The sequence below is a fragment of the Salvia miltiorrhiza genome, chromosome 5 (assembly GCF_028751815.1).
Source record: "Salvia miltiorrhiza cultivar Shanhuang (shh) chromosome 5, IMPLAD_Smil_shh, whole genome shotgun sequence".
Classification (NCBI taxonomy): Eukaryota; Viridiplantae; Streptophyta; class Magnoliopsida; order Lamiales; family Lamiaceae; genus Salvia; species Salvia miltiorrhiza.
Genome location: NC_080391.1, coordinates 6,915,825 through 6,940,863, shown reverse-complemented (window position 1 = coordinate 6,940,863; position 25,039 = coordinate 6,915,825). Strand labels below are relative to the sequence as shown.

The following is a 25,039-nucleotide window of genomic DNA, read 5'->3' as shown; positions in this document are numbered from 1 at the left end:
TGTTTCGACAACATCGTTTCACCAACGCACTTTAGGCAGAAAAAGTTGGAGATGTTGGATTTACGAAGTATATTGAAAACGTTTAAAACTTACCATAATTTATAGTAAATCGATTAAATGTTGATAACTATCCCTAAATACTTTTACCAATATATGTTTTCTACAATCATTCATAAAATTTATGATAAATTGCCCAAAAATTTATTTAAAGTACTCACTAGTAATTATTTTTACGTACTACTACGAATATCAGAAAAGCTTTGTTAGTATTACTGAAAAAGGTCCAATCTAACTTACGTAAAAGCCTATAACAAAAAGTAGACTAATTTTGTGTAGTTGCATATGACTTTAAAAGACCAAACCTAAACATTCGAAAGCCAAAATATCAGCCGTCCTATTTTTATCTCCACTCGCAACACACCATAATTGGGGACTCCAAATTACTCGAGGGCAACCCTTGAATTTTATGGTCACTCAACTCCCAAACAACCAAATTCACTCATGCAAAATATATTTTAAATTAAATACATTTATGGTTACGTTTTCTCTTAATTATGCTTAAATAATAGCTGGTCACGTTAATTTACTAAATTCAAACAACACAATTTCACTGGAAAAAAGAAAAAAAGGTTTGCAGATGATAGTATGGAATTTGGAATCGGATCCTATTTGGAGAGCGGAAGCGGCGACAGCTCATCGAAAAAGAGAGAAACGACGACGCCAAATAGTAGCAGGCAGCATCCCCAACGTCCCTTTTCGAACCGGTCGCTCCGCAATTTGTGTGTGTGAGAGAGAGAGAAGAGGAGAGAGTATTCACACAGTGACGCACGCATGCGCAGGGTACCTTCTCACACATCAGCACACACTCAATTTTCACATATACAGACACATACTAATATACTCACTTTCTCACACACACATTTGTATATGGTGTATACACTCATTTTTCTCTTGACTCCCGCGTCTCTCTCTCTCTCTCTCACACACACACACACGCACTCACTTTCTCTCTCTATCTAGCTCCTTCCGCCCCGGTCCTCCTCCATCCCATAATGACTTTCAAATTACTTACTTATGTCTTCTTGTCACCTCCTGTGCTTTTCTCTCTCTAGCTTCGCCTAGGGTTTTACGCTTTTATTGTTCAAACCTGACTAGGGAAATTTAGTGCTCAATTTATTTGTCTAGCTAACACAGCACAGTTAACATTTGGTTTTGGCCACTAGATAGAACAGAAGTTGGTGTCTTGTTAGGGTTTGTGTGTGTGATGTCGTCTACGACGGAGGTGTGTTTTAATTCAAACTGCAAAGATACGTCGGAGAAGTGGAGGAGAGGCTGGCGTCGCCGCACCGGCGAGTACGCTCACCTCTGTGATCGCTGCGCGTAAGAGAGTTTGCTCGTCTATTTTTTCTTTTCCCTTCGTTTTTGTTGACTTGAATTCTAACTTATTTATTAGTCGTTTAAAGTTTGACCTTTCGAATTTATCCCCCATTTTGTGTGTGGGGGCAGAGGTCAATTGGTTTACGAATGTGCTTTCCATTGTCTTGAGGTTTAGAGTGAGCTCTGAGTTAGTAATTTTTTAGAAACTTTTAATTGTTCTTCCTTTACATTGATTTTGTTTTAGTATCCGGCTGATGGTTGGTGGCTGAATCCTTCGATATTACCATAGTGCCAGAAGTGAAGTTCATAAATTTGTTAGTTTTGTTCTTTTGCGTAGTTTGATGATAGCATGTGAGAGCCTTAAATAGTTAGATTATTGGCTTCTCTTAGACAGGATGGACATTTCTGTTAACCATTTTTTGCGCCGCTTGCATATTGCAATGTGGTTCAAGGTACAACTTTCTTTCTTTTCAGATACCCACAACTGCTGCCTGTGGCTGCGAACTGGGTATCTTGACCTTGAAGGCGTTGAGATTTCAACCCATGACCTTCTAGTCATGAAGTTGCCACCTCGTTAACTAAGTCGTCCTACAGGGGCTGTTTTCAAGTACAACTTGAGTTTTTGAAAAAAAGAAAAGCAAAAGAAAGCCTTAGTGGCTGTGCCAAGTAACAATGTTCTCAGTACCTGCAATTATTAGTTTTGTTCAGTAAAAGTCAACTCCACTTGGCAAAAGTGATATCTTGAAATGTCATGGAAAATGTTTTCAGAGGTTTCCTGGATGAAGTGGGTTTTGATATGTTGATGGAGCTGATATGATTGTCCCCAACTGGATTTTGTATTAAATGTGAAACTAAGTGAGGTGCTGTATCATGTTGAGCTCTATGACTTTATGCTTGGAAGATATCTGCCACTTCGTGACTTTCTTTCAAATTGACGTCATTTAATGTGAATCTAGTTCTGCTTATGAGGATGGGAAATTTTGTGAGACGTTTCACATGAATGCGTCAGGGTGGAGATGCTGTGAATCTTGTGGAAAGGTAAATTTCTCTTATGATGTCCACATAGACTTCAAAATGTAGTTTCCTGAAATAATTGGGCTTGATAATTTGATGCCCTGCTTGTGTCAATTTGAATCGTGCAGCAAATACATTGTGGATGCATAGTTTCATTCCATATGTTCGTACTATTGGATGCAGGAGGAATAGAATGCTTAACATGTGCAAAAAAGAGTTACATTTTGGTATGATATCCTTTTCCCCCTAATTTTCTTTTATGTTATATGTTTGTTGCCAATTTTAGTTTATTTGTTTTGCAACTAAAGCTGGGACACTACAAAGATTGTTTCACACGACAATTACTTTAATATGTCATATCTCTTCTGAACAATCCTTGGAGATGCATTCTCGATACATTTAAATGCTCTTTCCAATAGAAGATTTCTGTTCCCCTTTGCTTTTCCTTACTTGTTTACACATGATTAATACTTGATCTGTTCCCAGAATATCGTTAAAACATTAATTGAGTTTAACCCAAGTAAATCACGACTCTAAATGTTTCCTGCCTGCACATTAGGATTTTATCTACATAACTTCTATGACATTTACCCCCTGAGACCTGGGTGGTTTTTCTATATTCTCTATGAATGTCACGAAAATGTGCTCATTGGTTTGGCATTCCTTGGATAACCAGAAATAACAGTTTCAAATGGATTCCTTGCTTGTTTAGTTGTAGCTGTACATGTCACAGCAACAGAGAGCACTTGCAATTTTCACCGAACCAAATTAGATGCTGTCATATTGTTTTGCTAACTCATTTTAGAATGTAAGTCACTTATGTAATTTACCTTTTCATTCAGACACCAAATCCAGCATGGCCACCACCTTTGCATTTCCTTCCTTCGCAGCCTGAAAGAATGAAGGATCTTTCAATGAAAACATGGAATGCTATAGCTGGCTCAGGTCCAGTTCCATGGCGTCAGGCTCCTTCTTTGTTCAATGGTTCCAGTATCCAAGCTAATGACCAACTGAAGGTGCCCTTCGAAGTAGATGTATCTGGTGGGATTGATAGGTATGGCCTTTGTGAGAGATTATCTATGGCTTCACCTGAGATAAAACAAGAGCGCTCCTATGAAAGGTTAGCTAATGGAAAGTTGAGACTTGGCCTACCTGAAACACTTCAGAATGGAAATATTGGTAATATTTTACACTTAAAGAAAAAGAGGGTTTTAGACACTACGAGTGTAGCTTAGCATTATATTGTCACTGCTAAAAAAAGTATTCATTTCTTATTGAAGGACTCAATGTGAAGGAGCAGCATTGTCCATTCACAAGTGACTTTAAGCCCATCTATCCCAGAAATGATACTTCTTCAAACCTAAGTTTGGGCATAGCATCTTCATCCAAAAATGAAATAGATGATGCACCAGTTTCGGCTATTCTTTCACAATTACCATCTGTCCCAATTTCTCTGGGCAAACAGGTGTGCAGTCAGAGTGGAATGGACTCATCTGGTGAGGGTCAAATACGTAATGGGAAGTCTCGAGGAGATGGGCGAAGCCGAAATCAGTTGCTTCCTCGCTACCGCCCCCAGATAACTGATGAAGAGCTTCAGCAAATCTCTGGAGAGTATCCTATGGTTGTAGCAGGTTGCATTGTTTTCATTTTATTTTTCAATGATCACAATAAAACAGTTTAGTGGTACACATGGTTTCCCCATGCTCCTAACTTTTTAGTAACAGCTTGTAAGACTTGCACAAATAATCGTTTTTGTCATTAACAGCCTGGCATGACACTGACCTTAAATCCTGTGCATTTTTTGAATTTTGCTCAAACATTTTGCCTTAGCTTATTTTTAGTTCAAAATCCGTTATTACCCCTTTGTTCGAGAAAATGTTAAGTGCAAGTGATGCTGGACGGATTGGGCGCTTAGTGCTGCCAAAAAAGTGTGCAGAGGTGAGCACTCATGCATTCATGTATTTTCACCCACTTCCAACTGTTCAAACTTTTATGTTCAGCAGTTTTGCTTATAGTCCATGTTGATTTTATAACAACACCTCAAGCATTAGTTACCGCTGTGCAACAGGTAGTTAGGAACAATTAGTACACAGACGTGTATATACTGTAGCTTATAAATTGAGGTCTGTATGTGCTGGTATGTTGCAAAGTCTTGTGGAATCATCTGAACTGACATATCTCTACCCTAACGTCTCAGTCGATAGCAGGGGAAATAATTATTTTGATACTGGATAGAGTAGTTTGTTTTCTAAATTCATCAGTGGTTTCTGTCTGTTGAATTTCAGTAATTTTAATTGCAAAAACCGCATGAGTCAGCAATCCATTTTTCAATCTGAATTTTAGCCCCAAGAGAACTTGACGCTAAAATTTCACCTCATGATTTTGAGGTGGTGACTGAATTGTTGGATTGGGTTAGGGTGCTGCTGATACCGCTTTAGTAAAACTATAGCCAGATATGGTTCGGTGCCCTTATCCAGACAGGTCTTTGTCTTTCAACCTCTCTGAAGAAATCAGAAAGTTGCAAAGAAGTAGGAAACAAGTTTTTTCTGCTAGTACTTGATCGACTGGTGAATTGGAGCAATGGAAATGTTTGTTTTCTTGTTGAGAAATTGGGTTCATTGAAGCTCCAAGAGAAGACGGGTGTAGAAAATCAAGAAGATCTTAAGGATTCTTTTCACCATTTGGTGTTATTAGTTAAGTCAGAAAAAACATTTTCCTGAATTGTCATTGGCTTGGAAATGAAATTCAAAACAATCCTGGCCCTTTACATATGGGCTGGAGAAGAACCTCTTCTTTATGCGATACTCAGAAGAGAAAGAACACAGATGAAAATTTTCATTTCTGAATACTTTTGCAGCTTTTATTTAAATTAGCCCATGAAATATACAGGTTCATTGTAACAAAGTTTATTTCATTGATGACTGGACAGGCTTATTTTCCAACAATCAATCATCCAGAAGGGTTACCTCTAAAAGTACAAGACCTTAAAGGGAAGGAATGGGTATTCCAGTTCCGATTTTGGCCAAATAACAACAGCAGAATGTATGTCCTGGAAGGAATAACTCCTTGTATACAATCAATGCAACTACAAGCTGGTGATGTTGGTAATCTATCAGTACCACCAAATGTCATTCTTATTGTCTTTCAGTCTGTGTTACTAGAAGTTTTTCTTCTTCTGGCATCATTGCATCATTTTCACGGGAGCAGCAGAATCTGTCAATCACTGTCATGATTGATGTGTGATACTCCCTTCGTCCCCCAAATAACTTCCTAACTTTCCTTTTTGGGCCGTCCCTCAAATAACTTCCCTTTCCATTTGAGGACACTACCCCACCACTAATAATACCCCATTTACTCTTACTTTTTCACCACTCTCAATACTAATTATAACACTTTTTCACCACTTTCAATACTAATTATAACACTTTTTCACCACTTCCAATACACTCAACAATTTCATCTTAAAACTCGTGCCCCTCCCTCCTAGGAAGTTATTTGGGGAATGGAAGGAGTATTATTTTTCTTTTTATGCCTTCACCTTAGCTACTTGGTTTGACATATACTAATTTTCTTGTTTTCTTTCAGGTTATTTTCAGTTTATTGTTTCTTTGCATATCCATGCTATACAATCGCCCATACTACTTGAGTTCATTGATCCATTTTTTGTCTTTGAATTACAAAATGACTCGTGGACATTTTTCCAGTAACATTTAGTAGGTTGGAACCAGAAGGGAAGCTGATCATGGGTGGCAGAAAGGCTTCAGCGGTTCCATCATTAGATCAGGTATGTCCATCTTCAAGTGCTTCTGTAGCCTTTTAGGTTGGCACTCACACCTACACAACTAATGAATATGTGAAAGGACAAAGCTACAGCGAAATTATGTTACTTCCATACTATGTGGGGTGGCGGTGGGGCTGCATCAACTCAATTTTTTTATACCCTGATATCTTCACATTTTAAGCTACTCATTTCTTAGTTCTATGACATGTCTACTTGTTTCCCCCACTTTCATGATCCCAGTATCTCTAAAATGTTCAACTCACGTTAACATTCTATTTAGAAAGGAATCGGTTTGCTGAAGAGAAGCCCTTCACAGAGAGAATATTTTATAGAAGTGAAAGCATTATACACATAAGATAAATATATCAACATGGTGAGCAAACTATTTCCCCTGTTAAATGCAGGGGAAAAATACATTTTCATATTACTTAAGGAAAAACTACTTCAGCCTCAGTCAACCTTTCTTCTCGCTTGAATTGGATGTTTTCTTTTTCGTGTACAAATGTTATAAAATGTAATCAAATATAAACTGGTTTGGTATTTATCCTATAAAATATTTATAAAAACAAAAAATTACTTTGTTGCAATTGAAAAAATATAATTCATGGTGATCCTTAAGAAAAATGTAAATTGTTATCTTTATCCGTTAAAATCAATGTAAATTTGGATTTGTTTGATATCATTTTCTCTCTGATCACAGGGAGAAGAAGTTAATGTGATAGGTAGTGAAGCTTCAAGTCCAGGTGATGCTAGTGCTAGAAGTAAATGTACCGATGTTATTTCTGTAAATGGTCACATGAAAGGTAAATCATTAAGTGGCATGTGTGTGATCAGCAAGGATGCCAAAGCAGAGATACAACTAGTAATTGTCTGAAATAACTAACCTTGGTTGATTGCAGAAAAAATACTTGAAGACAAACCTGTCATGCATGTTAAGCGGAAGAATAGCAACTTAAATGCAAAAAGTAAACGCCTTAGGATTGAAAATGAGGACATGATGGAGCTGAAGCTCACCTACAAGGAAGCTCAAAGACTGATTCGTGCACCTGCGAAAATTGTTCCGTCATCTTTTGTTGTTGATGGGTGTGAATTTGAAGAATTTGAGGTACTTGGGATCTGTGTCTAAAACTTTCTTAGCTGTTCAGTTTATTCCGAACAGGCATTTTGTCTTTTATTGGGTTTTCTTGCCTTATTATTACTTTGCCCTTTTAATCTGCCTGGGATTATGATCTGATATATTCCATAATGATAACTGCAATTCCTTGTATAAAAAAAAGTTGTAGTATGAATTTCTACTGAGCTACAGGATGGATATGTAACATGCCATATACAAACTGTCCGTTCTCCAGCTTCCTGATCTTAATTTGATTCTTTTTTAGGAAACTGAGCCAGTTATTGGGAGGCCTACTCTTCTGGGAATAGATCACTCTGGGTATGTGTCTTAGCTTATGTGAGCAGTAGCATTATCCAATCTGGCTTTATCAGAGGTTAGACATTACAGTTGCATGTGGAAATGTTAACACTAAGTTATTTCATGTGTAAGTGAAAAGATCCAGTGGGTTCAATGTGAGGACTGTTTCAAGTGGCGTAAGGTGCCTGCAAATGCTCTTGTTCCTTCAAAGTGGACCTGTTCAGATAATGGATGGGACCTTCACAGGTAGGCAGATGCCGCAGATCTTTCTGTTAGGGACAACTTAGTTGTTTTTGTTGGTGTCATTATTTGATGTTTTTCAATTCTTTTGCTAAAACTTGCTGTATCTACCATCTTATCTTTGTACCCATCTGCTGCAACTTCTCGCAAACAATTTTTTTTTTGCATTCCAGGTTCTTGATGTGTCCTCCGTTGAATATAGTCAAAGTGAACTTACTAAATTGGGTTTCAGTTTGATGTGTCCTCCGTTGACTTGCTAATTTGTGGCCTGTATTTCTTAATCTTAAGAATTATATTTTGAGTTCCACGGGCTACTGTCATGTTACTTCATAATCTTTTAATTACTTTACTGGGAACCTTTAAATACTTGCAATGATTTGTGTGTCAGATCTATGTGTTCATCTGCTGAGGAATTAACTAACGAACAGCTTGAAGAAATGCTACCCGCCATGAACAGAGGTCTACTCTTTGTTTTCCCTTGTCTCTCACCGTTATGTATTTCATTCTCAAGTTTGCCAACTATTGAACAGGCCCTTGTAATAAAGAGGAGAGCTCCGGATGGGATGCAGATTTATGTGTGGCTGTGGAAGGACTTGATACACTTGCTAATTTAGCTATTGAAGGGGAAGGAGAGGGCCTTGTAGGTTCTTCAGAGAACAGGACAAAGCATCCACGTCATAGGCGTGGCTGTACATGCATTGTCTGCCTTCAACCTCCCAGTGGGAAAGGGATTAAGCACCGGCAGTCTTGTGAGTGTGTCGTCTGTACTTCCTTAAAGTGTCGTTTTAGAACCTTGATGGAGAGGCGGGAGAAGAAACAAGTGGATAAAGAAACTGAACCACCCCCATCTTCATCTGAGAACTTACAAGGGCAGCTGTTACTTGAGAAGGAGCAGGATGTTGATGCATGTGTTGGTAGCGACACTGCAAACAGAAGCTTAAACGAGGAAGAGGCGCCGAATTCAGGGCATCTAGAAGAACCTAATGCTAGAAAATTGTCAAGTTCACCTTTGAAAGGTCAAATAGACCTAAATATCCAGCCTGAGCGGGAGGAAGATTTCTCACCTCGTTCTGATTGTGGGGCCGTGAAATGCTCTCTTCCGGGTTCTGCTGATAGATTTTTCAGGCAGCAGCATAGATCATTCGACTCCGATGCGATGGAGAATTTGTTAGGGAAGCAAGATGGAGTGGGATGTGTGAATATAATAAGTTGTGTGGCGTTAGACAAAAAGAGTGGTTAGATGTAATTGCCAGTGTGAATTGGTGGAAGAAAAATAGTCGAAATTTTGGTTGGTTTGGCTGGCTAAAAGCTGTATATATTGAAAGGGAAGGGTCTAGGGAGGAGGAATTAAAGGTTGCATAACCATTAGAATAGAGCAGAATTTCATAGGCTTTTCACAGTTATCGTATTTTTTGTATACATGCATGGACGGGACCCCACTCGCTGTATGGATGCCTATGTAATTATTATATTAGGAATAGAATGCAGCAGCTACATCATTCTTTCTGCAATATTCACATCACAATCCTCAGTGCCTTCCACTCACTTGAAATATTTATATCCAGCAGTAAGAATAATACTAGTTGAATAATTATTTTTTATTTGTTAAGAAGATAAAGATGGTAATAGTTTCTAATTAAGTACAAATATATGTTTTCATTATAGAAAAATATGTTGCATGGGCATATCATATGAATACAAGGTACATAGGTTACTGATATATTGTGAAGATTAAAATAAAGGTAAAACTCCAAACAAATTGGTCCATAAACGGTTTCAACTAACCAATGAATTCACAAACATCAATTCAGTCGGGTCTCCAACGTGGAAGAAAGGTTGGTCGTGATGAAAGTTCCCCGTTACAGCAGTAAAAACTCCAAAACAATGTGTTTGTGTAGCAATTTCCCAATTATTCCTTCCTTGCTTCTCCTCTTGATCCTCATCGGAGATACGAGGGAGGATGATCCATCATCAAACCTCGTAATCTCCATTGAGTTTTCGGCCCCGAAATTCTTCCGGAGAAGAATTGGGAAAATAGAAAACGAAATTAAGCAAAGAAAATGGAGGAGAAGGGTTCGTCAAAGATGTACGTGGAGGCGGAGAGCAGGCAGGGGTCGTCGCACTGCCTCGAGATGTTCTCTGTGGAAGTGGACAATGTGAAGCAGGATCTGATGACTCTGGAGAGGCTGTACGACAGCCTTCAGGAATCCAATGAAGATATCAAAAACGCAGAGGATTCAACGATGATGAGAGAAATCCGAGGCCGCCTCAACACCGACCTCGACCACCTATTCAAGCTGGCTAAGCAGATCAACAAGAAATACGAGGGCCTCATTCGCGCCAACGCCGCCCAGCGCGGCTCCGCCGACGACCAGGTCCGAGCCTCCATGATCTCCGACGTCGCCGACGCGCTCCAGTTCCTCATGCGCAGGTTCCAGTCCCTCAGGACCCAAATGGAGACCGATCACAGGCAGATCATCGAGGCCAAGTCAGTTCAATTAGGTTTCGCTGTGTTGCAATTCGTACATTAATATATGTATGTTGAATCTAATTTAATGAATTGATGAAGGTTCTACGCCATCACGCGGGAGAAGGCGACGGCGGAAGCCATCGACAACCTGATCGCGAGCGAGGCGGCCGGGAGTCCAATCCACCACGCGATTCAGGAGCTGGGGAGGGACCCGGTGGCGGAGGCGGTGGCGGAGATACAGGAGAGGCGCGACGCGATGAGGGAGATCCGGAGGAACCTGATGGCGCTGCACCAGGTGCTGCTGGGCATAGCCGCGCCGGCCGCAGCGGAAGGACAGGGAGGCGTGAGCAGAGGAGCAGCTGCGGATGCGGTGGTGGAGGGTGGGGCAGTGGCAGTGGCGGGCGTATTAGGCGGAGGAAAGGGCGGAGGGACGGGGGGACTCAATGATTACGAGAAGGAGACCCGAAATCAAGCTTATATTGCTATAGTCATTGCTTTGATAATTATCACCGCACTCGTCATCTCCATTCTTAAAGTTGATATTCAATTGGAAAATATGTAATGCTGCTGCTACACTATATTACTTCACTTCTCTATCATATATGATCATGCTTCAGAAATTACTTTCAAGATTACCAACTTCTTCATATTTTCTTACAATTAGACTATATATATTCTTTCTTACTTGCTGAAATTAACTCGATGTGCATGCACCTAATTCTCACACAAAACAACACACAGCAATGCAAGGAAATAAGCAACACATGCAGTATATGAACGATGAACTCTGCATGCATGCATGAACTAAGACTCGAGGAATTACGTGGTTTGATTCTGCAAGAGAGAACACAATCAAGAAGATGAAGAAAACGTTCTCACAGCTCACACTTGCTGTCGACTATAACATATTTCTCTCACCTTAATTAACAAACTCTCAAAATGAGTAATCAACATGTATAACCGCAATACACCAGCTAGCTATAGCTCAACCAGGAGTGATCTCATCCGTTGAAAAGGGGACGGCTGAGATTGAATTGAAGATCAACCCCTTAAGTTTTTCGAGCATATTACAGATATGATAAGAATAATAAGAGAATATATGAAATACTCGCATTTAACAATTTGGTGACAAGTTGAGCGGGGGGTTGTCTATATATGATATAATTAGGCGACATCTCTAGAGTTGTATTTATGAATGAATGTTTTGAGAAACGAATTGATAATGCACCCAACTGTTGGTGGCCCTTGAAAGTTATAGCAACGATAGTTGATATGTACGTTGCAACCTCCAAAAGTGATAGCCATACTATAATTTTTTTTTTTTGAGGAGAGTATAATACTATAATTTGGACCCTCTTCGTGTCAGAGTAAGAAAATAAGACCTGAGCTTAGATATAATATATACTTAATCCATCCCCAACTTAATAAGTGTCCTTTATAGGAAAAAATGAATAATTTTACTCTTAATTAGATTTGTCATCTGTGCGGTGTACACCAATAATTATAATTAAAATAATATATATATAAATATAACTAAATTAGAAAAAAAAAATTAAACATGACACATAATATTACTAATTTTTAAAAACATTTGTAACTGTACTATAAAAAATAGAGTAGTATATTAATAAGATAAAAGTTTTAATATTTCATAAAATTATATTTACAAAAATGAAAATTAACAAATTGGCTGAGTAATCACCGTTAACCTTTTCAAAAAGTCGTTTTTTATATATTATGTAGATATAGATAATTTTTTAATCACTAATACATGAATAATCTATTAATTTATGCTAAGACTATATGGGGTTTAATAGAATCAATTAATTATAATGTCATATAAAAATATTATAAACTCAATTAGAAAAATAAATTTAATTAAAAGATTAAAATTATCATTTACAAATATAATTCTAAATAACAAAATCAAAAGTCAATCAACTATCCTACACAACCGTCAAGATCTGAGGTTGGCCTAGCGGTAGGAAATTACTGTCCAAGTTCTGAGGTCCTGAGTTCAAATCCTCTCATTACGCAATCTTTGAATTTCTTTATTTACTTATGTAATTTAATTATTAAAAAAAAAATTACTCATTGCTCCCCTTTGAAAAACAAGTTTTTACTTCTCCTTTTCCTTTTCCAATTTTTTCTCATTTTCTATGTACATTTAAATAAATTAAAATATACAATATGCATCTTAAATAAAAATTCGTGAAAATATGTTCAATTTGATAGTATTATATAAAAATTGAATTTGAAATTGATTTTAACTTAAAAATTATCTTTTCAATATATTATGGATTATAACATGAAAAATGGAATAACTAAAATAATTTGCATTAATGTGAAGTTGACATCATTTTTATAAAACTTTGATATAACGCTTGTCGAGGGATAAATTTTAGTTTCAACGTCGGCATTTATTCGGATATCGGAGGAGGATATGTTTTTAGATATCGATCTATTTGAGTTATTGCTCGTAATCATTAAATTTTGTGAGGCATCTGGAAATTATATGTGATGAATTAATAATTGAGGCAGCAACACTTCCTGTGTGGTGATTGCGTCAGTTTGTGTTGGCTAATAAGCATATAACAAGTCGGCCCACTATTATTTCCGAAATTAATTATTGTGATGACATATACTTTGTACTAAGCCTGCTCCTCCACTACGTTGCCCAATTAACCAAAGGAAAAATGAAAAGGAAAAAAGAGTTCAAATGTAACAATGATAACCTTTTTGGAAAATTCAAACCGATTTTTTTTTAAATAATGATTTTTTGATAAGCACTAAGCAGCTATAATAATCAATGGTTCACCGTCCACGACAAGCCTATTGGCCTAACCCTAACTTATTAGATAAGAAACTTGGACTAATATTAGCCAACCTTTTGATAAAATTTAGATCAACAACTTAACATTAGCCCCCTAGAGTAGGAGCTCTCGATTTTTTTGGTTAATTATAAATTATTTTTAAAGAATTGTATTATGATGTACTTGAATATGAGATTTTTAACTTCAAATACTATTAATCATTTTACCGTTAAGCCAATACACACATGGAACTCTTCATGTTGTAGGAATTTGAGTTATAAAAAGGTTCCTAAAAAACATGTGAAAGTAGTGAGTCTATATAGTTTGGTAAAGTGAGATGGAGAGATGGCGTGACTCTAAACTCGAGTGAAAATAAATTTTGACTTTATATATACATGCAAGTCGGCAGTCAACACCGTGATCCTTTCTTTTAATCTTTCTTTGTTTATTTTTCAGTCAATTCTGTGAAAAAAACGTCGTATAATATTGACCAATATACAGTGTGGTATTAAGCTAACAAATTCTCATCATTAGTTTTCTGCCTAGAATAAATTAGTGCATCGCCGATCTGGAATTTAATGTAATGCAGTGGTTGGCTTAAATGATCATCTAGAATATTACATCTCAGGATGACAGCCATTCATGATGCAACAAATGCCAAATACTATATTCTACTTATTCCAATTTAATTTTAAAAAAGGGAAGATATGAAAAGGCAGTGTTTGTTAATTTAAGACTATTAGTTATTATTCATTAACATGATTTGTACTGATAAATGTAACAACAAATTGATGAAGTGCAAAAACAGTACTACACTCTACAACCAAATTCATATTAATGTACACAATCAAATAAACGAAAGTAATACAATAATAGTTCTCCATGACCTAGGCTACATATAACTTTTTTTTTTTTCTGTTAATCCGTATGCTTCTAACCAAAGAATTGAAAATGATTTCTTCTAATCGTGATTCTTCTTTTAGATTCTTTTTTCGAAAAGAAGTTATCTTGAATTTTATGCATTCACAAAAAACAAAAAAAGAAAGAAAAAGAAAATGCGAATCTGATGGAGGTAAGACTAGACTCCACGATTGATCATCTCCTTGTATTGTTGCAGTGATTCCTGGCGCTGCATCCTCATATCTTCGTTGAACTTATTGATGAAGGCTTCCACTTTCCGATTCAACTCGTCTTGCCCCAACGACGGTTCTTTCCGGATCCTCGGCGGCGGCGGCGGCGGCGCCTCATAGTCGCTGCGGTCCTTGAACGTCTCCGCCTTGGACACGGCGGCGACGTGATCCATGGCGGGGGACGCGTGCTGCTCAAACGTGTCGGACTTCTTCAGGTGTCTCGTGAGCGGCACGTGCCGCCCCTCGGTTATCATCTTCCACGTGCTCTCCAGCGTCTCCTGCTTCTTCGGCCGAGCCACCCGCCGCAGCGCCCTCGCACCTGCAATCCAACAGTAAAATATGATTTAACAAAATGCAAGGGAAAACTTTTTCAGATGACGTAATAACATTTGCATGCTTAATTCTTAACCACAACACAATTGAAATTGCAAAGGCTTCGAATTCTATGCCGTTAAATTTTGTGGAATTCAAAGCTTTAGACCAAAAAGAGCAACGTAGAGATCCCGGAAAGCTCTGAAAATTTGTTTGGAATCTCTTCACCTCGTTGTAAAAAATATACATTAAATTAAAAACTGTAATAAAATTTCCGATTATAAACATATAGCTATGTATGTGATGATCGTGTTGAAATGGATGGTATTTCCATTAACAGCAAGCAGTAACAAAAGGAACGAATATTTTGTTCCATTGTGAGAGTTACAGTTCAATAAATAAAATACAGTGAGACTTCCTATAGTGAATTTACCTTCAGGAGGGGTTCTGCTTGGCTTCCGGTGTACGAATCTGGAAGAAGCCAGTGGTTTCTCCCTCGCTGGAAAGAGCGACTCCAATTGAACTTCCGGAGAATAAGTCTCGCGCAGCGGCGGATTGTACGGCAAAGTCGATTCATCAAACGCATCTTCAGCTTCAGCTCGAAGTATACGTAGATCGTCTACTTCTGTTGCGAAATCAATTTTCGAACCGTTCACCACCACAGGTTTCAAATCCACAACCCTGTCTTCAACCGCCGACACCACAACTTCTGCCGCCGGTTCCGGCACGGCGGTAGTGTTGACATTCTCCGGAGCCGAAAGCGGTTCAAAACTCTCCGCCGGAGGAGTTATGACCGAAATCAAGTGCTCAGATCGAACCGCCGCAGGCTCCGTCTGGCTCTGGTGGAAGCGCGACGACGCGGCGATGGTGATGATGATGCCATTAATGATTATATACAAATACGGAGGCTTCATCCACGACAAAATGACCGACCACAACGCTGGAACCCCGTCCACGGCGATCGGAATCGACAACTTGAGCCCCATAGCCGCGGACAAAACTCCAGCTGATATCAGAATCATCCTCATCGACATCCAACTGTTCATCGCCCCCATATCTAGCGAGTGTGTGTGTTTGAGAGAGAGAGAGTAGATGAGACGAGTAGTGAAGGGAATTGGAGTGGTGCTGGGGAGAAGGTGGTGCGGTTGGGAAGTTATAATGTGGAGCGGAAGGTGAGGAGGACGCGGTTTGTTGCAAAGGCGTTAAATCTGGGCCGTTGGATAAGGGGACAAAAACAGTAGTGATTTCTCAAGATGAGGAGTTGCAACTTGTGGTTTGCCGTGCGTGGATTGGCCCAGGTGTGGGTCAAACTATATTCATTTATTTTGATTTTTAATTTTAACTATAATTATACTAATTACTTGCTGGATTAGGAAGTAAGCACAGTGATTTTGATGGTGAAAAGTCAAAATTACCAATCTTAGGTTTATCCTTCTTTGGTCGGCCAACACTTGATTATTACGTTGTCTTAACCCGGATATCTAATTCCAAACTAAGGATTTTTAACTATTCCCTCAAACCAATTAAGGAATTACAGCTTGTAGTATTGTCTAGAACATACACTACATTCGAGGTGATATCAGTTTAATTTGAGTATGACTCATAGACTTAATTTGATAACATGGTTTTAAAAATTAAAAGTCATAAACTTTTAGACAATAACGTATGTGACGCTTAGTGATGTATGTATATCGGTTCTAGAATTTGTAAGATTATGCACTTTTTAATTAATCCGATTGAGACTTGATTTTGTTCTAAAAGAAATTCATGGTTTATCTACTATTTACATGTAAACTTCATGTAGTTTTAACCAGACCGGAACTGCAAGGAAATGACAACACTATACCAAGAATCAATAATATGGTTCCCCTCAAAGAAAAAAAAAGTAACAATGTGGTATCTATGTCGTATTGATTTTACAACTATGCAAGCTATCAACGGGATGTTGATAGTCAAATCGCTAAATTAGTAGTGTTTGATAAATGTTTACGTTGATTAGATTTTAATTAGTTATTTACTGTATGGCTAGCTATTTATCATGACTTCCCCTAGTTTGTAATGTGGTAGAGATTTCATAACTATTAAAAATTGTGTTTGAATCTCATGCTCGTACCTGAACATATGCTCAACATTCTGTCGCTTAGGGCACCAAATTTTTTGTGGGCCCATATATATATAATTCTATATACTCCCTCCATCCACGAAAAAACTTCATATCTTTCCTTTTCGGAACGTCCACAAAAGAACTTAGTATATTATTCAACATGCATGTATATTACACGAGGAAACAATCATGTTAGTTTCACTTAGTATTTTGGAAATCATTGAGAATATGTTAATTTAAGGGATGGAATTTAAAGTACCCACTTTGGTTAGTTATCTTACAAAATTACCCACCCATATAAGATGTCTTATAAAACTACCCACTTTGTAATTGATGGTGATAGGCTTGCATCGTTTTCCGTAAAAGTTCTTACACTTTTCTTACACAAGTACACTTGTGTAAGAAAATGTGTAAGAGAGGTAGTTAAATATGACTCTAAATCTGAGGAAATGACATTATTTGCTAACTTAAGTCATTATTTGTAACCCTAAAATGCCTTAAGTTCGAAAAAATAAGGACATGTTTTCATGTTATTAAACATCTATAAGAAAGTTGAAAAAAAATTAAATGAAACGTATTATGAAACAAGTTTTTTTTGAAGCTAATACAATAATTACCCGGCAGTTAATCGTAGCCGTTAGAAGTAGCCGGCTGGAAATGGATCCCAGCGGCTACTTGGACCGGCTAGTATTAACAGGCGGGTAAATACTTAATTAGCTTTAAAAAAATTCTAGTTTCATAATATTGTTGATTTTAAATTTTTAAACAGCCATAATTTGTATAATTATTATAAACTTAAAGGGTGATTGGACAATTCACGGGCATAATGCAGCTTTATAGGGTGACAATCTCTTTGCAGTAAATTCACGAGAAGGAGATTCACAAAATAAACTCAATAAGTCTAAATTTATATAGTTTATTTGATTGAATATGAATTAATATTGTAACACATAAAATAATAGCAACTAGTCGATAACAAAACTACAAAATCACATATTATGAATCAATGAATCATTATACACCTTACAACCCAGTACCCGCCAGAAATATGTATCCGGCTGACGTAGCCGTGGGTAAGAAACTACTCACGGCTACAGAGGACGCCAGAAACTACTCATTAAGCCTTTCGGTTTGATTCCATGCAGATTCGTCTAGCGGTTGTCCATCCCAATTAAAATATTGTCGTGGAGGCGAGCTCTGGACACCATGAAACGACGTATGATGATAATACGGCGTCTCATACTGACTGCATTGTGCTTCATCTACGTGTCCCGAAGGTTCAGCAAAATTAAAAGTAGGGATGTAGGCTTCTTCTACAATCGGACCGTTGTAGTGCTCAACGTACACCATGGGATAGTCGGCAGTTGCCAACAAGGCTTCCACGTCATCGTCTGTGGCCAAGCCACATTTCATCTCCCTACCAAATAGATTGGTCGCCAAATAATACAATTGGTAGCTCGAGCTCAACGAATGCGTCCTCATAATATTGTTGACGCTGCACATCAGGCTCTCAATAGTTTCGTTGACGAGGGGAAGGACCTCTGTATCCCCACCAACATAGTGTATACCATCGACGAGTCCGTTGTATCTCACATATATGTATCTAACGAATTCCATCTATAAAAACACATAAAATGTAGTATTAAAATATGCATAAACACTTTAAAAATTCTCATAAATATAACATAAAACATTCAAACTATTAATTACACAAACAATATATGAGAAAATCACCTCTTCAAGTAGAATTTGAACACCAATTGCACCAACTATCGCACAAACCACTTCTCAAATCTTTGAGGGTTTCAAATTCTCAATTTTTTAACTGAATGCTCTTTCTACGAGTATTTGGATTTATGTTTTCTCATTCACAAGTGTAGCAATTATAGACTAATATTAGATTCCTTTGTACAAATTCACGTGAAATGTATTGTTCATTCATTCAGTACACTTCAATCTATTATTCAATGTGCAATCAAATGCATGCAGAAAGTGAGCATTAAAGCCTCATTACAATCCAAATTTGTGCAGTCACCTTATCTCTTATTTCATGTGGACATGTACTTTTTTGACTAAAACATTAACAAATAAATAGAAATAACAAGGTAAAAAATTTTACAACCATATGTATTACTTCAAAATGATTTTTTGCTCCCAAAAAAACTTTTAGCCGCCACAAAATCGTAGCCGGATTCACTACCCGTGTGTGAAAAATTTCACACGGCTAGTACGACCGGATTTGCATTTCTGGCGGCTAATTGTTTTTTTAGAGCTCAAATATTTTTTTGGTTACATTTCATGAGTTTCAAGTGTTTTATTCAAAAATAGCCTATTATTTTATGTGTTTACTGTATTATTTTGTGTTCAATCAAATCATGCATACAGTGAGTATTATTACCCCACTATAATCCAATTTTTTGCAGATTCAGTATCTCTCATATTTGACATCAATGTATACTTCTTGTAATATAAAAAAATAAAATTTAAAATTAAAATAAAAACTCTAAATTAAGGTATTCGTGTTATAATATAATATTACTAAGAGGGCTCAAAAATTCACTATTATGTATATTATGCAACAACAAAATATTATGAAACAAATGGATTAATTAGCCGCCGGAAGTTCATAGCCGCTGACCAGTAGCCGTGTATATTTTGGAACATCGGCTACTGTTCACGGCTATGAATTTCCGGCGGCTAATTGTTTTTTTAGAGCTAAAATATTTTTGTGTTTACATTTCAGGAGTTTCAAGTGTTTTCTTTAAAAATAGCCTATTATTTTATGTGTTTACTGTATTATTTTGTGTTCAATCAAATCATGCATAAAGTGAGTATTTTTACCCCACTATAATCCAATTTTTGGCAGATTCAGTATCTCTCATATTTGACATCAATGTATACTTCTTGTAATATAAAAAAAATAAAATTAAAAATTTAAATAAAAACTCTAAATTAAGGTATTCGTGTTATAATATAATATTACTAAGAGGGCTCAAAAATTCACTATTATGTATATTATGCAACAAAAAAATATTATGAAACAAATGGAGTAATTAGCCGCCGGAAGTTCATAGCCGCTGACCAGTAGCCGTGTATAATTTGGACCGCCGGCTACTGTTCACGGCTATGAATTTCCGGCGGCTAATTGTTTCATTGGTTTCTAAATATTTTTTTGTTGCATAATACACATAATAGTGAAATTTTTAGTCCTCTTACTAATGTTTTTATAATGCAAACGTAAGCTAATTTTTTTATAAATTTTCAAACATACAGTATACATTAGAATGTGAAAGTGACGTGAGTTGGGCAATTATTGTCTCTTCATCACATTTTAAACTTGTGAAATTGACGTGAGTTAGACATTTTACAAAAACCGAAGCATGTCAGGTCTGATTTTCCAAAAAACCAAGCATGTCGGCTTTGACTTTTTGGACTTTGGCTTGGGTGGGTACTTTTATAAGACAAGTTATAAAAGTGGGTACTTTCGCCTATTCACAGTTAATTTAATGAGGAAAAGAGAAAAATTGTAGGAAGATCCCGGTGCAGCGGGCCTTGAGTTGCGGGTGGGCCCGTCACGTGGCCCACCAGCCTGTTGTATGCGTAATGCGCCCCTTCCTTCACCGACCTTTTCTTCTTTTCATTTTGCAGCTAAAAAAAGGTCCTCTTTTCTTCTGTAAATCGATTTCGACTTCTTAAAGAGAAAGTGCGCTACTTTTAGTAATCGCGATTTTTTTATATACTTTAGGTCCCACGGCTAAAGCACACTGTACTACGGTATGCCCTTCAACGGCTCTGCCCCCTTTTTCTTTCAATTTTGTTTATTTTTCTTTTCATTTGCCACTATTTTCAAGCAAGGAAAACTGCTAAAAGCAGTTAGTTTTTTTAATAGGTTTGGACCACATCTTTAAGTGATGCCTATGCCAACACTTTTGATTTACTAGTTATTATTGAGTTTTAGGCATTTTGTCTAATATTAGGTGTCTCGTTTTGGTTTTCATTATTATGAGTTTTTGTCAGGTTATTTGACTACTATATATAATTGAGTGACCTCCATCAATTATTATAGTGTTAGGTAGTATTGTTAGTTAGGCTAGAATTAAGTCGCGTGATGATAACGTGTAGCTATTTTGTAGCAATAACAAATCATATTTAATTATTTGAAGTTCGAAATTTTATGAAAGTGTGATCTAACTTTTGGAATATGAGTTGAATATATAATGTAAATTAATTTCTATACCCTGCTGCCAATTTATAAAATGCAATCGAGTCAAATGCAGTATTTTAGGAAGCAACATGGTATTACGTGGTTTCATATAAAGGAACACTTAATATAAAAACTAATTATTTTACTATAATAAATTATTGAACTGTTGCCTAACTGTACAGCTACACCTCATATGTATCAGCAAAATTCACCATCACATCGTTATTTTTTTTTTTGATAAGAAAAAGGAATTTATAAAAAAAAACCATGGGTACCAGCAGTACCAAGATCACATTACAAAGTCACAAGAGATGAAGCATCAGCTAACCATCCCTCAAAGTTGGAATCTAAATCAAGAAAACCGAAAATCTTACCCCAACTCCACATCCTCACCTTAATCTCCGTAACCACTTTGTGTATGTCCCATCCTTTGTTTTCGAATCTGCTCACATTTCTACATCCTTTGTGTATGTCCCATCACATCGTTATAATATTCTACGTTTGAATCCCTCAAGTTAGTTGAGCAAACTAATGGTGTACGTGGCTGAAAATTAGCAGCAATTATGAAGCTGAACACGTAATTAATTTTTTTAATTTGAAGATCTGGTTTGTCATGGCATTAAGAATTTCCTCGGCGAAATTAAGGAATTTAAATAGAACCCATTAACTAACTAATTGCATGTGACAGTGCTGGCTTGCTTAATTAGATTTAGTTATTTTTATAATAATTTTTTGCGTGCACTGGATCGCGAGTATTGACCTAAATGTGAAGGTAATTCAATTGCCAATCTATTTTAGTTATTTAATTCAAAGTCAAACTACTCTAACAATTGGAGTTTTCTGTCTCTTTGTTAATATTTTAATGTTGTTCACACCTAAAGAAATGTTATTGGGCCACATAGTAGTAGGATTTTTAGGACAGAACTGTTGAGTTTTATTTATTTTATTTTATTTTTCTTAAAGAAAAGGATTAACATTAATTTGTTATTTTCTCTGTGACTCGTTATTTACAAAGCTTCGATTTATTAATTGAAAGGGAAACGTTTTACTAACTGAGCTAAGCTTCCACTACAAAAAAAATCACCTTTGAAGACATCTAAAAATGTCATAATAAAATACTTATCTCAACATTTGATCTATCACAACATTTATTTATGGTGTCGCGTGTATTGGTGTAGCTAAAGGGTAAGTACATATCCAGACATAACTATGGGTCGTGATAAATAACCTATTACAACACCAATCATTTGGATAAATACAATTTACCATCATTTTCTTGTGTCGCTAAAAACATTTTACATTAGTACTTATTATGTGCCCAATTTCAAATTGATAATGCTAATAATTTCTAAATTAGTATAAAATGAAAACAAAATAGCAAAAAGACGTGTTTACCTAAAACATTAATATTATAATCATTTCAAACATCAAGTCAAATTCTGTTACAATTATAAATGATAAATAAACTAGAAGAATTAAACCAATAGATGTTATCTTATCTGCTAGAAAAATAGCTCTAAATCCTATCAACTATCTCCAAAAGAAAAGAAAATTAGAGTAGGTTGTCGGCAACAGATGGCACTCTCCAAATTTCTCTGGTGAGAAACTTGGTTACAATCTTGACTACAAGAATTTGATATTTTGATAACTTTTGTACCTGAAAAAAAAATTATGGCACTTTAGATTTCAAACATCTAATTCCAATAATTAAATATGAATAAAGAAACATCATATGCTAAAACAAATGTAGAGCAACCATCTCGTCAAGGCATCTTTAAATAGTACCATTGTTAGTAATCATAAACTAAATCAATAATAAAATCACTACTAAAAAGTTAACCCAAACAATGTGGACAAAAAAGCATTTTACAACATTTAACACTCTTTATCTTTTACACAAGCATGTGAAATTCATTATATTAACCTCTAACTATAAGAAGAGATCCAAACCTTTTTGCAGTGTTGTTTTATAGCCATTCCAACTCCTCATATAGCCCTTTTCCCAAACATAAGTGGTACATGCACTTTTGGATGTACCTACAATACATGCCAAGAAGAACCTTCAGTAATTAAGAATGCATTAGTAAATAAATACAAGATGTGAAATATCAAGATATTTTTCTTTACAACTTACTCCATCAAGCTTGTTTGTTGGAGGCCTGTTAGATATGACATCAAGATTCAAGAGGTGGGATTGGAGTTCAGGATCTTCCTTTCAACTAAGGTTCAACAAAACCATTATCCATCTATACAATTACATAAGGAAACTTACAACATTGAATTAGAACATATTATTCCAAGAACCAGACAATTACAAACCACAATACATATGAAATTTCAATACCAAAGTGGAGGATTTCAACACTGGCGTCACTTAAATCCACGAAATTGAGATTAAGTTACTCTAACTATTTCTTACTCTTTTTAAGAGTCACTTAAATCAAATAAATCAATTTAGCTTCCCTCCGAATACACCAAATCAATTATCTAGATAGATATGCTTAAGTGAGTAAGTACATGCAGCTCCAAAAAAGTCCTCTCTAACTTAAATACACATAGAAAGATGGAACAGAGAAACAGATGTAGTGATGTAGACGAACAAAAGCAAATTAAATTACTAAATAGAAAAAATCTGTTTCAAAGAAGGAAAAACAAAAACTCACTTAGATAACCCCATGCCAATCTCGATATAAATTTTTTCAATCTTCAATTTAAGACATCCAAAGCTGCAAGCCTTATTCAAGCCAACAAAGTATCAAGAAACTAATTAATCTGCAACAAAATTATCCAAATTCTAAACTTCAAATTGCTATCCAAGAGAAATTCAAAATAAATGTACCTAGATCTAGAGTATTTTAACGGGCTAATACCAGTTCATAAATGTTAGAACCGGGTACACGATCAAGATATTACAAAATAATATTTTGAGAAATTACAACTCAAAATAATTGAAATATTACAAAGTAAATAATTTGAGAAATTACAACTCAAATAATTTGATACAACTGAAATACACTGTATAAATAAATTATACGTATAAACAAAATCGAGTCGAGATGAATCTCTTCCCGCAAGAAGATTATCGCCCCGGTAGTGCTCTTCGGTTTGGCGTATCTTCCCCAAAGGTAAAACGACTACGTCTCGGCGGATGTAGCACCACAATCCGGCGAGCTCCGGCGAACTGAATAAGGATCGAAAACTGAGCTAGAGGTGGAATGCAGAATGCAGACTATTTTGTGAGTTGTGAGTTGTGAGTTTTCAGAGTGAATTCTAAAGCTCACCACACACCCATATTTATAGGTGTTAAACCGAGTGTGAACGGATCGGCAGTCAACTCCGGCGGCTGCGGTAGGTGGCCGCAATCGTTGAACGCAGAAGTTGAAACAGTCAATTCCGGCGGCTGCGGTAGGTGGCCGCAATCGTTGAACGCAGAAGTTGAAACTGATTTTCCCTCTTCAACATCCAAACTTTGACATACAATATCTCACTCACCGGAAATCGGTTTTGAGACTTCAAGTATATCACGTTGATCTACTCGAGATGTAGATTAACATCCAATTATTATTTTAATTAAATAATAAATATTTAATTAAATAATAATTTTCAGATTTGGCATAAAACCATATTTCCAACAATAAATACAAGGAAGTGGTACCTTCTAGGACCCCTGTACACGGCAAAAGAAACATTGAAGTGTAATCGAGGGCTCTGAAACACTACAAAGTTCACATACAATCAATTGAAAATTTAAAACAATCCACAAAATATAGAGATTTCAAGAAAAAACTATATAACTACCTGTAGATATTGCAAGGGGTTTCTGGTGGGTCGGCTGCAAAGACGATTAAAATTGTCGGACCGCAACCCAAACCCGATATCTTCTGATCCTTACCCGGATTCGCCCACGCCTCGTCGCTGTCCGCCTGTCCCTCAACCCCGGGCAAACGAATCGCCACAGTCTCTCACTGAATTCCCTCCCACTCTTGAACTGCTTCGTCGTTTCGCTCCCAATCGGATACACTCCTCACCAATTGCAGGCGTCGATCCGTGGCTTCTTCATTTTTCACTTCCGCTGAGGAGTGAGAGGGAGAGAAAATTGTACTTAGGGCATGAGATGAACAATTTTATTTCTTTTGAATTTTAGAATATAACATAGTTAAAAAAAAAATTAGTGGGGGGTTAT

The 25,039-nt window shown here is 36.6% G+C and overlaps 3 protein-coding genes and 1 long non-coding RNA gene across 7 annotated transcripts; 2 read left to right on the top strand and 2 right to left on the bottom strand.

Annotated features, from left to right (window-relative positions):
* The first annotated feature begins 624 nt into the window (after window positions 1-624).
* LOC130985588 (B3 domain-containing protein Os07g0563300-like) lies at window positions 625-9,334 on the top strand. Of its 3 annotated transcripts, none has more exons than XM_057908649.1 (14): window positions 625-1,380; window positions 2,334-2,415; window positions 2,520-2,618; window positions 3,234-3,570; window positions 3,672-4,002; window positions 4,233-4,329; window positions 5,321-5,495; window positions 6,096-6,175; window positions 6,873-6,975; window positions 7,072-7,277; window positions 7,552-7,604; window positions 7,716-7,829; window positions 8,212-8,282; window positions 8,354-9,334. In XM_057908649.1, exons 1-14 carry the CDS (start codon window positions 1,265-1,267, stop codon window positions 9,061-9,063), a joined length of 2,574 nt encoding a protein of 857 aa, XP_057764632.1. In that variant the 5' UTR covers window positions 625-1,264; the 3' UTR covers window positions 9,064-9,334. The 3 variants fall into 3 exon arrangements, with proteins under 3 accessions (XP_057764632.1, XP_057764633.1, XP_057764635.1); XM_057908650.1 differs by having other exon boundaries at window positions 1,363-1,380; window positions 2,146-2,415; XM_057908652.1 differs by lacking the exon at window positions 625-1,380 and adding an exon at window positions 2,192-2,237.
* Window positions 9,335-9,589: 255 nt separating this feature from the next.
* Window positions 9,590-10,928, top strand: LOC130985589 (syntaxin-125-like). The gene is made up of 2 exons (XM_057908653.1): window positions 9,590-10,311; window positions 10,393-10,928. Exons 1-2 carry the CDS (start codon window positions 9,884-9,886, stop codon window positions 10,853-10,855), a joined length of 891 nt encoding a protein of 296 aa, XP_057764636.1. The 5' UTR covers window positions 9,590-9,883; the 3' UTR covers window positions 10,856-10,928.
* Window positions 10,929-13,917: 2,989 nt separating this feature from the next.
* On the bottom strand, window positions 13,918-15,866 carry LOC130985587 (uncharacterized). Its single transcript, XM_057908648.1, has 2 exons — window positions 14,982-15,866; window positions 13,918-14,555 (listed from the first exon to the last, which is right to left on the bottom strand). Exons 1-2 carry the CDS (start codon window positions 15,601-15,603, stop codon window positions 14,185-14,187), a joined length of 993 nt encoding a protein of 330 aa, XP_057764631.1. The 5' UTR covers window positions 15,604-15,866; the 3' UTR covers window positions 13,918-14,184.
* A 6,380-nt stretch (window positions 15,867-22,246) lies between these two features.
* Window positions 22,247-25,039, bottom strand: LOC130985586 (uncharacterized). Of its 2 annotated transcripts, none has more exons than XR_009089026.1 (6): window positions 24,655-25,039; window positions 24,512-24,572; window positions 23,520-23,628; window positions 22,991-23,102; window positions 22,807-22,893; window positions 22,247-22,513 (listed from the first exon to the last, which is right to left on the bottom strand). It is a non-coding gene; the product is annotated as an uncharacterized LOC130985586 (long non-coding RNA). The 2 variants fall into 2 exon arrangements; XR_009089025.1 differs by having other exon boundaries at window positions 22,991-23,075; window positions 24,655-25,036.